Here is a 16,011-nt window from a genome sequence, read left to right as displayed (position 1 = left end):
TTGTTACACAATCATACTTGTCATTTAAAGGAAGAGAGTGAAAAAAACTCAAATGAAATAAAACATTAATTAACATTAATCGCAGTATTCTGTCCACCTTCAGTCCAAAGCTGTCTGCTTGTTACACTTTGCATTTTCATTTTTGTGACTGTTTGCAATTCTGTTATGTTTTTAATGAACTCTACATATAAATACAATAAGACAACATTTACCTTTGAAAGCTGCAAGACCTCTCCTGAATGAGTTCCCGACACCAGAGTCTGATGTGTTGTCCTCTGCATCCAAACAGCCTTCAGTAAATATAGTGAATGACAACATGCAGTACGTTGATGATAATCTACACCTGCTCGTCTAAGGAAGACAAAGTGGCACGAATATGTAAATTATGCATCACAGAAATAGAACACATTTTTTTTATATTAAAAAAAACATATGAGCAGTTTATCAAAATATAATACATTACATAATACATATAACACATCAGATCACATCCTAAACACCAAAAATAACTGTGGCATTATATACATTATCTGCCATCGCAACTGCAGGCTGTATGGTCCTGGCTCCAAAAGGCTGCCACAAGTCCAACCTGGGTAACTAAAGAAGGACAGATGGTTAACCTGTCCCTTTACGATCAATCCCATTTAGAGGCTCATTAAACAATTTGCACAAGCTTCCAAAAAATAGATTGTGTGCTATACATCTGAATGTTGGCAGGAAAGCCACAAGCTATCGGGACTACGTAACGTTCTGTTTAAACACACTCCTTTATGGAATAACCCTCGAGTCCCAGACAACAGAATAGATGGTGTTACTGCTATTTGGAAAGTACTCAGATCCTTTACTTCGCTGAAAGTAGAAATACCATAGTCTAAAAATATTCCATTTCAAGTAAAAGTAAGTAAAGTGTTATCAGCCAAATATACCCAAAGAATCAAAAGTAAAAGTACTCATCATGCAGAATGGCTCCTTTCAAAGTGTTTTATTATTATAGACTATTATATTCTGGTTTTATCACTAACAAATACATGTAATGTGTATTTTCATGTTGTAGTTTGTCAGTGTGGAGCTAATTTTAGATACTTTGTATATTAGATTAGTCGTATAGTACTGCATCACGTCATACATCATTTTATATGTAAAAAGTGACAAAGGGCCTGAGGCCACATAGTGTTTTTTTTTCTTTTTTCAATCGTTCCCAGTGAGGAGAGAGCGTATGCGAAAAGGCGCTGCACCCGGCGCTCTGTCTTCTTTGTCTCTGAACTTTTCAGAAAGGTCAGTGCTCCTCTGCAGCAGCTTCCTGTTTTACTGTGTCTGCTTCTCAAAGTATGGAAAAACAAGAACAGGTAGGGTTAAACTTCATTCAGTCAGTTAGTGAAAGGCAGACATTCCCATTAATGTCTAGAAGCAGATTATTTATTGAATTTCCAGAAAATGCACAATTTCATATAAAATGACATATATTGTGAAACATTTTTTCCATGTTACAAAGCACACAACAGCTGCTGCAAAATACCTGAATCACACCCCAAAGGCAAACATGTCTACCACTAAAACACCCAAAATATTAAATATGAAATAATTATATTAAACAAATCTAAAGAAATAGTATGTCGTTTAGTTGATTATTTGTATATGAAATGGCAAAAAGAAAGCATAACAAATACAGTTTTGGAAAGGCATACATCAGTTGTCCTAAAAAGTTGTTAAGATGGTCTCCCTGAGTTAAACATACAAACAACATTCAAAATAAAGATTTAGGAATAAGACAGCGTGGCGGCTATAATGAGCTCAGTTAATCAAAACATAATATCTGGTTCTGTGATGAAAGGATGATAATAACAGACGTCATCTTACAGCTAAATAACCAGTAAAAAACATATTTTATTTACATTAGTTGAAGCCATCTCAGTGAACCAAGTCTGCCCAAACATTTCCCAGCAACCAGTGCTCCCACAGCAGAGTGTGAACAATGCTTCCTTTTATCTACAGTCAGGTGTCGTATTGGAAATCGTATCAGCAGATGACAGAATGTGTCTTGTCTCTATCCTTTCTGTTGGCCTACATTTCTCCTTTCTCTCTCTCCCTGTTTCTCTGCCTACATGAAGCCGACTGTGTGCATGTTGTCATCATTCACACTGTTGGTGTGTTGATATCATCGCTGTCCGTTCTGCAGCAACACACAGAGGCCAAAAGCTTGTCTACGGCCCCTTTCCTCAAGAAAACATACAGCAATAAGTCTGCAAGAGGACTAAATTTAATAAAAATGACAGACAGGATGTTTAAGGCAAAGTTGTATTCCTCTATCAGGAACATAATGGCAAAGGGCAGGAACAGCACCGTGTAAATAAGCAGCACCAGGACCAAAATTCCCACAATTCGTCTCTTTTCGTCAGAGGGGACCGAGATGGAAGCAGACAGGGCTCTGATGGTCCCACACAGGAAGAATATGAACAGTGGGAGGGGGAGGAGGAAGAGGAGGATGAGCATGATGCTTAAGGCCATGGAATCAACTTCAAGAAGGGAAGCGATTTGAAAAAAAGGAGGAATGGCCCAGACCACGACACAGACCACCACAGACATCTTGATGGATCGTCTGAAGCGGTACCACAGTGGGTGGGCGATGAGCAAATACCTGTAACACAAGATGGACACTTAGTCTCTAAAGAGCTTCAGAGTTATATAATAACATGATGGTCAGACACAGAAGTAGCTGCACACATACTGGACAGACAGATCGCTACCTTTCCAGGGCGACACACAGCATGAAGCCAACACTGGACATCAAACCACACATGTAAATATGGACAAAGATGCCATATTGCCATTCCTGAGGTGCTGCCACCTCAAAGATCATGTGGCAGAGCTGGATGATGTCGGAAAGAAAAAGGTTGATGACGTAGATCGGAGCAACATGATCATTTTGCACCTGCAAGAAAACATTGGTAAAAGTCAACAAGCAGTTGTAAACATGTTCTGAACTCCACCTCCTCCCAAATATGTCATCTTGTTCTGCCCAGCAATTGCAGTCAGAGCCATTCATACTTGTTTTCATCTCTCTCATTTGTCAGATATGACACGCTGGCCAATCACTGCAGTAACAAGACTAAGGGTCAGATTTACTGCAGCTTTTGCACCAGTTTGTGTTTGCAAGGTGCGCCTCTCTCCTCGTTGCATGTGAGTTTCAGGGAGGATCACGCAAATAATAGACATGTAACAGAGGTTAATTATGTATTCCACTGGATTTACTGAGGTCAAGCAATTTTTCAGCCGTCAGTCTGCAGGAACATTCTCCGCCTCTGGAGACCAGGTGTAAACATCGGCCATTGACAAGAGCCACAAGGAAGTTTGTGGTGGGGAAAAGTAGTGTACATTAAATATAAGCTTACATATAACTAAAAAACAATTATTATAAACAAAAAGGAGACAATGAAAACAATATTTGATTACTGTAATTCAAGCCAATAGTGGAGAGGGAGTTTTGCTTTGTGTTCATTAATCTTGAATTTGGACTTGACCATCAACGTTGCATGTTTACATATTTACATTTTTGACCTGATGACGGCGCTAAATGAAAAGTTAGGTGATCACGAGAGTTTCAACCTCTGGGCACCATGAATGTCTGTATCATGTTTGTGGCAATCCATTCAATAGTTGTCAAAAGCCAAAAAACATCAAATCAACCTCATGTTGGTGCCAAAGGAAAAGTCAGTGGATGAACAAGGTCATCAGGCTTCATCCTCTGGGGACCATGAATGTCTATAAAATGTCATTTATTGATAGTTTTTTAATGGAAACTCCAAATAATGAGCCCAAATAATGCTGCACATATTGACTATTTTATGTCTTTCTTCAAGTTGTAACTAAATGGTGCCGTTAACCTCAAGAGGAGGCTGGAACGGAGCCGCACATGTAAACTGCATGTGTTTAGGGTCCAATCAGCTCCATGTCAATTTGAATCATGGAGTAAATGATTCCTGTTTATAGGTCATTACAACCCTTCGTCCCAGCCCCCTGACACCTAGCCCCCAAGTCAGATCCAGATCCTTTACAGACAGACAGACACATGCAGTAAAAATACTGTGGCAGCGTCTTTTTTCAATACAGTAAAAAAAAAAAATCACAATGTACATACCATAGAATAAAGAGCACAGATGGCCGTGAGGGTTAAAGGAAGGCCGATACAAATGAATATGCATTTCATCACATAGACGATGAATAGAACTTTTGTATAATACTCAAGCAGGCTGCCATAATCATAGTCGTGGGTCATGTTGCTGTAATTGTAGCTTTGGCCCTGTGAAGTGAAGTTATTGTAGGAATCTTCCATTCTTCAGAGTGAAACCTGTTGTTTGAGAGATCACGTTATTAAAAGGCAGCAAGTTTTTAAATATCTACCGAACATAGAGAGTGCACTCTCCCTTGTTAATGCTGATTCTTACATTATTCTGCAATAAAGCATTAAACATTTTAGCATGACAATGTTCCAGGGACCTTTGTTACATATCATCCCCATCTCTCTCTGTCCTCATGTCCTGTCCGTCTCTTCTGTCTCTTGTCAATGACGGCTAAAATGGCCCCAAAACGCTAACTAACTAACTACAACTGAGACTTGGAAGTTAATATGTTTTGTTCAGAACTGACTGAGAAACAATGATTCATGTTCTTGTTTCATTAAAACATCATTAAGTGGCTGTAACCTGTCTTGGGTTACATAACTCTGTCCTGCTGAGAGACTTTTCATCAACAGTCACATTGTCACAGAACTCTTTTTCATATCTCAGCTGTCATCATTTCCTGTGAAAATGCAAATATTACTATAAATACCTCCCAGTCGATTGATGTTGGGTCAGAACAATAGACAGAATAATAATAATAATAATAATAACAATAATAACAATAATAACAACAACAACAACAATAATAGAGGAAGAAGAAGAATTTGTCAGTATGTTGTAGATATATGGACTCCGTCCCTGAAATGTCTGAACAACTGTACTAATTTCTTATTTATTGATTTCATACTTAATTATGCACGCTCTCATTTTCTTTCATTCTTTCTTCACCTTATTTTAATTCATTTAAAATACTGCATCTTTTTTGCATGCTTTTTAGCTATTTTGTCAAAATGTTGTCTTTGTTACACAATCATACTTGTCATTTAAGGGAAGAGAGTGAAAAAAACTCAAATGAAATAAAACATTAATTAACATTAATCGCAGTATTGTGTCCACCTTCAGTCCAAAGCTGTCTGCTTGTTACACTTTGCATTTTCATTTTTGTGACTGTTTGCAATTCTTTTATGTTTTTAATGAACTCTACATATAAATACAATAAGACAACATTTACCTTTGAAAGCTGCAAGACCTCTCCTGAATGAGTTCCCGACACCAGAGTCTGATGTGTTGTCCTCTGCATCCAAACAGCCTTCAGTAAATATAGTGAATGACAACATGCAGTACGTTGATGATAATCTACACCTGCTCGTCTAAGGAAGACAAAGTGGCACGAATATGTAAATTATGCATCACAGAAATAGGACACATTTTTTTATATTAAAAAAAACATCTGAGCAGTTTATCAAAATATAATACATTACATAATACATATAACACATCAGATCACATCCTAAACACCAAAAATAACTGTGGCATTATATACATTATCTGCCATCGCAACTGCAGGCTGTATGGTCCTGGCTCCAAAAGGACGCCACAAGTCCAACCTGGGTAACTAAAGAAGGACAGATGGTTAACCTGTCCCTTTACGATCAATCCCATTTAGAGGCTCATTAAACAATTTGCACAAGCTTCCAAAAAATAGATTGTGTGCTATACATCTGAATGTTGGCAGGAAAGCCACAAGCTATCGGGACTACGTAACGTTCTGTTTAAACACACTCCTTTATGGAATAACCCTCGAGTCCCAGACAACAGAATAGATGGTGTTACTGCTATTTGGAAAGTACTCAGATCCTTTACTTCGCTGAAAGTAGAAATACCATAGTCTAAAAATATTCCATTTCAAGTAAAAGTAAGTAAAGTGTTATCAGCCAAATATACCCAAAGAATCAAAAGTAAAAGTACTCATCATGCAGAATGGCTCCTTTCAAAGTGTTTTATTATTATAGAATATTATATTCTGGTTTTATCACTAACATATACATGTAATGTGTATTTTAATGTTGTAGTTTGTCAGTGTGGAGCTAATTTTAGATACTTTGTATATTAGATTAGACTGTCTGGAGAGACAGAAAAGTCCATTTGTAGGTGTAGATCGGTCGGAAACTGAATGTTGCTGGTGAGTGTGAGTGCTTTTATCCCTCTACACGTTGTTAGATTGTTGTTAGCTGTGTAATAAAACCCCTTAACTAGATTATTTCTGCTTCCATAGCCGAAGCCTGTTAATTCTAATCAGACAGCTTGTTATGGGGCCATTATTGCAGCAGAACTATTTAAGAATGTGAGTGGAGGGTTGTGTAACTGTGTCTCAATCCGAGTCTGCGTAATCAGATTTGTAAAAGTGTGAAAACATTCAATCTGTAGTCAATGTTGCAATGATGCTGAGGTTTGTAAATATGTAGACAAATCTGAATGCGTATTTAGATAGAAATGTGTCCCTGAAAAGTCATGAGAAGTATTTTGCTATTTTGCTGGAAATACAGAATCAGCGTTTACCACTCAGGCAGGCCTCTCAGTTGGCTGTCTTTTTATGTGTGTGGAGATTTGTCTGTGTGCCTCAGTAGTTATGCAGCCGTCATACCACCAGTCAGCGTTTTTTAATGTATCTTAATGGTTCAGATGCAGTTACACAGCTCTCCCGTTCTGTTACAATAATAATTTTATTGATAAAATTGTAAAATTGTGCATACCTTCCCCATTAGGACTGACTGACTTTATACGAGAGGCTGAGGAAGTATTTGACACAGGTTTTTTTCACACAATTTTCTTTTCTTTTCACCCTGATCGTTCTCCACAAGACACAATAAAGTTCACCTTCTAGTTCTCCAAATGATTCATGGGGTCCATTGTTGCATCATGTTATTTTTTAATAAAGTCTAAATGAGGTATGGGTTGTTAGGAGAGGTAATACCGTGTTAAGTGTCATATTATTGATACAGTATGATGATTTAACAAGTTGATTCCGTCACTGGAGAGACTCCACCATTCATACACAGAGGTTGCGTGCTGTAATTTTCATTGCTGCTAGCACCATCTGTTGTTGTTTGTGTTTGTGGTGGGTGCTGGACTTTAACTTCAAACACGTCCCACTTCTCAGCTATCAGTCCTTTGGTGAAGAGCAGAGAAGCCAGGTAGGAGACCAGCAATATGGTGGCAAAAGCCACCAGCATACAGATGGTCCTGATAGGGGAATACTGAACATAAACCCCGTCTTCAAGGGTGCATCCTGGGAAATGGATGACAGGAGGTAGCCCTAACAAGGGCTCTCCACACAAAAGTCTTAAACCCCCGCCCACCAGGAAGCCCACAGTGGCACCGTATCCATTGGAGATGTTGAAGAAGAGCACGCAGACCAGCTGCGGGAACATCATAATGTAGGCAATTTCTCCACCCAGGACCCAGAAGGCCATAACACCTGTGTGCAGGAAGGTGAGCGATGTACCGGCCAGGCCAAATAAAACCACAGCAATACGAATCACCCACCGGATCTCGTTCTCTGATGCCTAGAGTGAAAAGAAAGAGGAAGATAATAAAGTAAGCAGCAGTTAATTAGCAGTATTATTATTAGGAAAACAAACAGAGACAGATGGCAACATTTCCATCCGTTCAGTGGTGGATTTGTGTGGGCACGCCTGGTGACCATCCACCTTTTACCCTCCTTTCTCCACCTTTACCTTGGTCCTCAGGATCTTCTTGTAGATATTTGAGGAGAAGATGGAGGCTGCAGACAGCAGGGCGGAGTCAGTTGATGACATCACCGCTGCGGCCACAGCTCCAATGCCGATGACGGAGATGTAGGGTGGGGTCAGGTGTTGCAGGGAGAGGGGTAAAATCAGACCTGCCTGACCTCGTTCAAACGGAGGCGGAGAACCATACGAGGTCTTGTTCCAGTCTAAGAAACAGAAGAGGTACAGGATTAATCAGTCTGGCATGTTAGGTGCGTTACTTCCAAATCAGTGGGAAAGAAATACTGTCAAAACATTGTCACAGTACAGGAATAGTTACTGTCATACACTGTGAAGTATTTCTAAAATACTAACATGTGGGCAGAGCCACAAAGTATGTGAGAAGGATATTATGGATATGACGACAGCTACAGCTACCTACAACATGCTCACTGACCTTGTTCTTCTGGTTGCACCTATTTTCATTCCGTCTATTTTGGATAAAATACAAATCAAGTTTAAATGTCAAGTTGACAGGTGTTTAACACTACTGCTTTACCCGTTGATGCAGCCACTGCCCCGATGAGCACAGGAGGAATTCCAAACGTGGGGATGAGAAATGCTGCAGCGTAACATCGCAACTTGGCTGTGGCAGAGGAAGAGGCTGATAATGTCCTCTGGTGGAAGTCCTGGAAACCGAGGTCTCCTATACTCTAGGAGGGAAAGCGAAATAACCGTAAGGACAGAGAGATTCATGAATATTGAAAATAAAGGTACAGTAGTTACCTGTAATCATCCACAAACATCCATATTACACAGTAAATAATATAGACAAAAATAACCTTAAATCATCAGCCACCACATGTTTTAAAGTCCACATTTTTCTCACATTTTGTCATCCCTTTTTGCACTCAAAAATAATTAATAATTAATAGTGATGGCTGTATTTAGATGAACCAGTTCCAGGTTTGGTATTGTACATGCTGGCTCACAGGGACCCATCATTAATGTTAGTGGTTCCACCTGTGCTTTTCCTGCTATGATAAGCCAAAATGTCTGCTGTGAAAAAGGCCTATACAAATTAATGCAAATATACAGAGCGCCATCATGAAACCAAAAAATATAATTATTTTTTCCCTTTTTCTCAAAGGAGACCATGGCAGACATTTCTGCTGTAGCAGACTAAAATCTGCAATTTAATTTCAGGTGGACTTGGACTGTAAGGACAAGCAGTGGTGGCCAATGTGTAACCGTGTGAATGTGAAAAAAAGAGCATTGCTCTCAGTGAAACTCCCCCCTGAATAAATAAAGGTGAGGTGAGCCTGTAAGTTAATACATAAAAAGCAAAACCTGTCAGACCTTTTCCTCCACTCATTCCACAGTTACACATGCCACCATCTTTTATTAAATACAGTCAAACGTTCCCTAAAGCTGCTCCACAGCATGCAGAGCACATAGAAGACTGAGCAGAGGAACACCGGAGGTCTACACGTGATTACAAATCACACCAACATTTGTAATTACAATAATAAGTCTGAACATAAATTTGAACCACTGCACAATGCGTGTGGAAATCAAAACAAATGTCATTTTTAAAATGTTGCAGTACCAGCAGAATTTGTCCAAAGACCAAATGATCAGACATAAAATACCTGTATTGATCAATGTCATAACTTAAAACAAGACTTGCAAACTGGAAACTCTGCAGCACATGAATCGTCTGTCTGAAAGAGGAAATCCAGATAAACTGATGAAAAATGAGTAATGACTTTCCTTTTAATCGACGATCAAAGATTCTTTGAGCAAAGCACTTTGTTGCTCAGTAATGCCTTTTCCTTTCTTTAAATTAAAAGTTTTCAAAATCCAAAAGTACTTTTATAAAGAACATGAACGTCTGACAAAAAGTTGAATCTGGTTTAACCTGAACTTTTGCTCCATCGCAATGTAACGATTTAACTATCACGTTAAATGAGAACACAACCAATTATTCTGTGCGCTTTCTTTCGTTTTGCGAGTCACCTTTTTCCTCTGCTTCCACATCTCTCTTCAAATCGAGCTCTTTTTGTTTATGTTATGAGTCTTGATCAGCCTCAAAGCATCAAACGCTTTTCATCACCTTACCAGTAGTAGAAAGATATCGATCCACCTCCAGGCTCTGTCTGCAGTCAGAGTGCCGACCCAGGGAGCCTGGAAGGTGTGGTTGAAAGATGTGGTGGTGATGTCAACGGAGGCAGGACTCATCAAGATGAAAGGGGCGCACAGCCACTGAGGAGAGGGAGGGATACACCATTAATACAATGGGCAATATACACTATATACTATAATTAATTTATTTAATTTATTTATTAATCTATATGTCTCAATAAAGAAATGTTCAACTGAAACTTCTACACCGTACAAGAGAGCAACATTCAGGACATTTCAGCCTCTGCTTCTTTGATTTTGCATGTCAACACATAAACAACAAAATGACAAAGAAAAGGTTATTTGTGACGAATTATATGGGTGGCCATTTAACACAGATACCTCACAATCTAACAGCCGTGCTAGCAGCTCTGTGAAGCCAGTTTTTAGCTAAATGTCAGCATGTCAACTTACTCACAGTGAAAATGCTAATATTCCTGTTTAGCAGGTAGAATGTTTACCATTTTCACATAGTTTAGCATATCAGCATGGTAGCATTTCCTCATTAGCTCTAAAAACAAAGTACAGCTGAGGCTGATGGGATTGTGTTTAGTTTTACAGGAATGATGATTGACATACAGGTCAAATGGCAGAGAACATGATTAGTGGTTTGAGGTGTTTCTGATGTGTTTTGACATGACAGCGGGTCAACGTTGGAATCCATTCTAACTTCTGTTAATCAAAACAAACTCAGATGTGGTTGACCAAATTACCGAGGTAATAAAGATGAGAGTGAGCTGTATGACATCTGTGTAAGCAACAGAGTAGAGACCTCCCAGCAGGGTGTAGGTGATGGCCACAGCAGCAGAGATCCAGATGCACACCGCGTATGACAAATCCAGGATCACACTCATGGTTACTCCTATGAAACACACATGCAGTTGCCATGCACGCTTAAAACACACAAATAGTATACACACACATATGGAGACACGTTCAAGCAACCACGCTAAGATATCATAGATCAGGATCATTTGTTGGAGTGCAACAATTAATTAACTGCATCGATGCATCAGTTATAAAATATGCAGAGCCAGCTGCTCCAATCTAAAATGAATAATCGGTTAACGTTACTAATGGCTCAGAAATAATACAAGTGAAAAGCTTTGATCAAACGCATTGTGAGAACCACCATAATGGAAACGAACATTACAGAACAATAACGAACCTACCGAAGCTGCATTACACAAACGAACACGGCCGTCAAGAGAGGAAAGTAAGAGAAAGTACTGCAGCATTTTGTATGAGGAAGTCAACAATCACAAATAGTTCACACATAGATACACAGACACACACACGTTTACACAGCTGAAGATGAAGTTTGATAAATTGTTACCCAAGCTTATCAGCGTGGATGTCACCCAAATAATTTCTGACATGAGCGGTGCCACGGACAGAAGTCCACTCAGTCCGTTTCCGTACTTGATCTGGAAAGGATCCATCATGGTCACGTACTTCTGGTCTCTCATCGGCTCAGCAAAGAAAAGACCACCTTTAAAAGAAATGTAGAAGATTGATTTGAAATTATGGGTAGATGGATGGGGTTACTTAATAATCTGCTATGGCTTCAGTGGGCAGGTTTTTTGTGTATATCCACAGTATGAGGTCACCATTAAAGCGTCACTGTTTTCTAGAAACTGAAATTTTCCATGAAATTGATGCTGCTCAACACTTTAAACCCAACATAGACAGTAAATACAGAACAGAGAAAAAAAGAACAAAAGAAACTTGAAAAAGTGTATTTATTAAGCATTTGTAATGCACAACATGGTGTCCTGATGTAACTAAGAAAACTACAAAAGGATAAATATTCTGAAAAAATGGATGTTGAACTTAACTCACGTTGCAAATGGAAACAAAAATGTTGATAACTTGAAATTTTTAAGATGGAAAAAACCTCTGGGAAATCCATTAAATCTATTAGATTTGTTGTTTAAATGCTTAAGCTGAAGCTTTTAAAGAAGTTGAGGTGTCATAATGAGTGGAACTGTAGAAAGTGTGTGTGCCTCTGAGAGGAGGCGAAGTGTCATTTATGTGTAAGTGCTGAAAGGAGTTGAAGTGACAGTTAAAGCTGGAGCCCAGAGCCCTGTAGAGAGAGAGTTGTCTAACTAATTATTAAAAATCGCACTTGTGTCACTCTGTATTGACCATGGATATATTATATTTACGCATTCTAATTTCCCGCAAGGAACTTCTTGAACTATCTGAAGTCTACGTGAATCACGTGATGATCAAACATTTTGAACTTCCTTGATGCGACTCATGTCTCTACATGGCTCTGCTGTAGCCATGGCGGTAGCCCACTCCGTCGCCATGGTTGTTGCCCCATTCAGCTCTGGCAAACCAATCATTGCTGGTTGATGTAAAACGCATCACTACCGCTTGGCAACCGCTTGAATGTAACGGACCTTCATTTATATTTAAAAGTCTACCACTCCAGCTTTAAAGTATAAGAAAAGTTTTTTAAGAAAATGAGAATCTTACCAAGAGTGAAAGCCAACGTTGCTGCTAACGGCATCACAGCCCAAATCAGTCCCAGCTTTGGATCGTACACCGTCTCAGCTGTGCCGATGATGAAGGTCCCGCCAACCCAGGTAGCTGTATGGAGCATGCACACAGAGCGCTGAGTGTGCACCAACCAATCATTTATTCACAAGGGTGTGACAACACAATAGAAATAACTGGTGGCTTGACATTCTGTCCGGTCATTTACATGACCCATCAATCACGGGATTATTCAGACACATTAACTCCAAACCAAACTTTCCAATATGTATACCACCAGCTTTTAACAGCCGACATACTGTTTACAGTAGATATCCAACAATATATCCACCTTGCCTCACAAAATACGAAAATAAACACAATATACACGTATTAACAAACATAGCCCACAAAAAAAAATCTACAATTTGGAAAATGTCTAAAAGAAAACATATTCTGTTTTAAGTCAGTAAAAGAGAGACTCTATCAAAACCATCCTGTGATGGTGCAATTCAAATGTCAGATCTCTAACCTGCAGGTTGCAGCAGCTGCTGCAGTGCTGCACAAAAACAAACTCACCGGTTGTGGTGAAGATGCCCACGACCAAGCTGATCTTTCTGTCCCCCAGCAGAGCCATGTCTGCATGGTTAGCCTGCGTCCTGTTTTCATCCCTTTTGGATTTGATGGAAGCCCAGATGCCGATCCCGAGCACCAGCAGGTAGAATATGAGGGTGACCACCAGTCCCGGGACGTTGAGAGCCATGCTGACGGTGCAGGAGCGGTGCAGAGCACACAGTGCAGTATGCAGGTTGTATTTGGCACTCGCTCAACCGGAATAACTGACTGAGTGTCTGCGTGTTGGCTAAGTGGAGGGTGAGTGGAGGGTGTGGCAGCCGGAGAGGCCTCAGGCTAAACTGCATTTTCATGTATTTTCTCCAGGATACAGTCAGTAGGACCAAAGTCAGGTTGAATAGCCATTCATTTGCATTTGGGGAGTCCCATAGACTTCTCTTATTATCTTGAAGACTCTAATTTCCATGTTAAAGGAAATGACAATGTACAAAAGGTCTTTTAAAACAAAGCATATCATCAACCACAACATTTTAAGGTTGTGCTTGAAAAAGTTCTCATTTGTTTTAATCCCTAAATTACAAAATGCCCCCAAATCTCAAAAATGGTTGTATCACATCAATACAACTTTTCATCAGTATCCACACTAAATGGATTAAGGTTGAAAACATGATAATGATATTTGTTTTCTGCTTTCCCACTTTAAATAAGACTCCAAATGCAGATAAGGACATGGAGACATCCCACTGTCTAGGAAAGTTCTGTAGCCTACCTTACTGTAGTAATCCTGCCTATAAAGGGTTAAAAGCAGCCGGTAACCCTTAAATCAGCAGCACTCAAACAGCAAGCTGCCACTCTTTGTGTCAGTGTTGGCCTGGGGGCTGCGTTTGCATACGCCTCCCTTCTAAAGTCATACCTGAAACGTTTCTTTGTGTGCCTGCAGTGCTGCGAGGCCTGATGCTTCTTGTAACTTGAAGAAAACTTAGTGTTGATTTCAGGCTGAATTAAACAAACAGAAGATTCAACAAAATTCTCAAGTCGCTTTCTACGAGGAATGTTTCTTTTCTGATGATTAGGGCGGCACTAAATGACCACACATAACACAGTAATAAGTACAGTATCGTTTGATATATATATTGATATATTATTTGTTAGATTAGTCAATTAACCATTTTGAACATTCAATGCATGAACATGGCTCAACATTTTAGTTTTTTTGATTCGGTACAAATTCACAGTATGTGAGACATAAAACTACAACTAATAATAATTTTAATTATCTTTTTTTAGATTGAACTATTATTATTATTATTATTATTAACTTTTCAGACAATTATCGTAAGAACAGTTGAATTTCCTCTTCGTTGTCCTCTTTCGGATGGCAAATAACAAAACTGTGCATCACAGCCAACACGTGGTCAGTCGGTGTCTGGACAGGCTCACGTCATATTCCTCCAAAAGCTCCATTTTCTGCTGAGAAAAATAAAAAGATGCATTTTATGGATCCCTGGCAGAGAAATCTAGTGTCACAGCAGCTAAAGGAAGTATGCCGTAAGAACACCGTCTTTAAATGACCTTATTATCAGCCTCTACTACTTACATAACAAAGCATGAAAACTAAAGATAAGACATATATATATATATATATATATATACGCTATATATAATTAGCAACTACAGAGTGGGGCCACGTGTCGACGTACACTCGGAGTCCAGTATCTTCTGTCGTACATGTGAAAAGGGCAAGCATCCCATTTACTTGATATGTGTGTTTTGGCCATGGATTAGGGTTTCATTAGGCCTCAATGGATTAAGCTGTGCCGGCTGTGATTGGTGGATGAGGAGAGTTAGTGATCAGTCTGCTCTAGTAAAAATTTAAGAAGACGTTGTAGGCCAAGCTCTTTAATTATATTCTTTGACTGTCTTCGCACTTTCCTATTTGATGGTGTTATATTTTTGTGCTTTTTATATATTCTCGTGTTTCAGATGTTCTAGCCGAGTTGCCGCTGTGCTGTAAACTCCATCAAATCCACTTTCTCTTATTTTCACCTCTCACCTCAAAACTCATTTGGTTGCTGCATGTAATCAAATGCTTTAAAATCGACCATTTGCACTTTAGACTATTGGCCACCAAAACAAGCAATATGAAGACGTCAGTTTCAGCTCTAGAAACTTGATATTGACATTTTATACATTAAACTATTTAAAATAATCTCTACTCATGTCCTCTCTTGCCCTCCATAGAAAAAATATAAGTTCCATATAATGTGGCGTGTGAGAGGGAATTATCAATATTGCAAAATGCTGTAGACCAAGAGAGAACTGTAGAAATCAGAATTCTCCACTTTATTGTCAGTCATTGTATCCAGACGTCAAACAATGAGACAAAAATGAATGTACTGTGAATATCACACAGCAAAAATAAATAAATGCAAATATCAGTATTACAAAATAAAGATTTTTCTGTTTCCATGAAGGACTGTAAGACTGTTATTGATGCTCACTTTGATTTAAAGTCATAATTAGGAAAGTACAACTCAAAGGATCCTACAGCTGTGTTACAGATAAAATACACATTGTAAGAGTAAAAAATATTCCAGATCATTGATCATGAATCCAGATGTTCTGTGCTGCAGGATGGTATGGAGGGGGGGGGGGGTCTTAGTGGACTGTCTTGTAACTGGAATGTCAGAGGTTTGATTCCTGTAAAAGGCCGTCGTTGTCAAGAGAAGTACAGCTAAAAACCAAAAACTGTCATTCTGTATCAGAGTCATGAGTGTTCAGCAGCCTTTAACTAGTCTGTAAAAAGGAGAATCACTGAGGATGTTGTCCAAAGGGAGGTTTGAAGACAGGTAATGTTTTCTGGATCCCAGACAACCCAACCACATCCAAAAATCTATACAGATGTACAAAATGGTGCAGCAGGG

At 39.1% G+C, this 16,011-nt stretch overlaps 2 protein-coding genes across 2 annotated transcripts; both read right to left on the bottom strand.

Annotated features, from left to right (window-relative positions):
- Positions 1-1,901: 1,901 nt before the first annotated feature.
- LOC139294245 (G-protein coupled receptor 4-like) lies at positions 1,902-4,330 on the bottom strand. Its single transcript, XM_070916096.1, has 3 exons — positions 4,136-4,330; positions 2,745-2,929; positions 1,902-2,635 (listed from the first exon to the last, which is right to left on the bottom strand). Exons 1-3 carry the CDS (start codon positions 4,328-4,330, stop codon positions 2,134-2,136), a joined length of 882 nt encoding a protein of 293 aa, XP_070772197.1. The 3' UTR covers positions 1,902-2,133.
- A 2,471-nt stretch (positions 4,331-6,801) lies between these two features.
- LOC139294241 (high-affinity choline transporter 1-like) lies at positions 6,802-13,277 on the bottom strand. Its single transcript, XM_070916092.1, has 8 exons — positions 13,094-13,277; positions 12,515-12,628; positions 11,367-11,522; positions 10,744-10,892; positions 9,968-10,111; positions 8,406-8,559; positions 7,856-8,073; positions 6,802-7,684 (listed from the first exon to the last, which is right to left on the bottom strand). Exons 1-8 carry the CDS (start codon positions 13,275-13,277, stop codon positions 7,130-7,132), a joined length of 1,674 nt encoding a protein of 557 aa, XP_070772193.1. The 3' UTR covers positions 6,802-7,129.
- Positions 13,278-16,011: the final 2,734 nt, after the last annotated feature.

Source organism: Enoplosus armatus, chromosome 12 (assembly GCF_043641665.1).
Source record: "Enoplosus armatus isolate fEnoArm2 chromosome 12, fEnoArm2.hap1, whole genome shotgun sequence".
In the NCBI taxonomy this organism is placed as follows: Eukaryota; Metazoa; Chordata; class Actinopteri; order Centrarchiformes; family Enoplosidae; genus Enoplosus; species Enoplosus armatus.
Note: the sequence above shows the minus strand (reverse complement) of the source record. Positions and strands in the feature narration are given on the sequence as shown.

Bases quoted from the DNA above. Each gene is read 5' to 3' on its own strand.
- LOC139294241 (XM_070916092.1), bottom strand. From the start codon at position 13,277: ATGGCTCTCAACGTCCCGGGACTGGTGGTCACCCTCATATTCTACCTG. The intron at 12,629-13,093 runs GTGAGTTTGTTT...TGCTCCATACAG, and splicing joins GGGCATCTTCACCACAACCG to CTACCTGGGTTGGCGGGACC. The intron at 11,523-12,514 runs GTAAGATTCTCA...TTTCTTTTAAAG, and splicing joins AACGTTGGCTTTCACTCTTG to GTGGTCTTTTCTTTGCTGAG.
- LOC139294245 (XM_070916096.1), bottom strand. From the start codon at position 4,330: ATGGAAGATTCCTACAATAACTTCACTTCACAGGGCCAAAGCTACAAT. The intron at 2,930-4,135 runs GTATGTACATTG...GTTTTCTTGCAG, and splicing joins TCTGTGCTCTTTATTCTATG to GTGCAAAATGATCATGTTGC. The intron at 2,636-2,744 runs GTAGCGATCTGT...CTTGTGTTACAG, and splicing joins CTGTGTGTCGCCCTGGAAAG to GTATTTGCTCATCGCCCACC.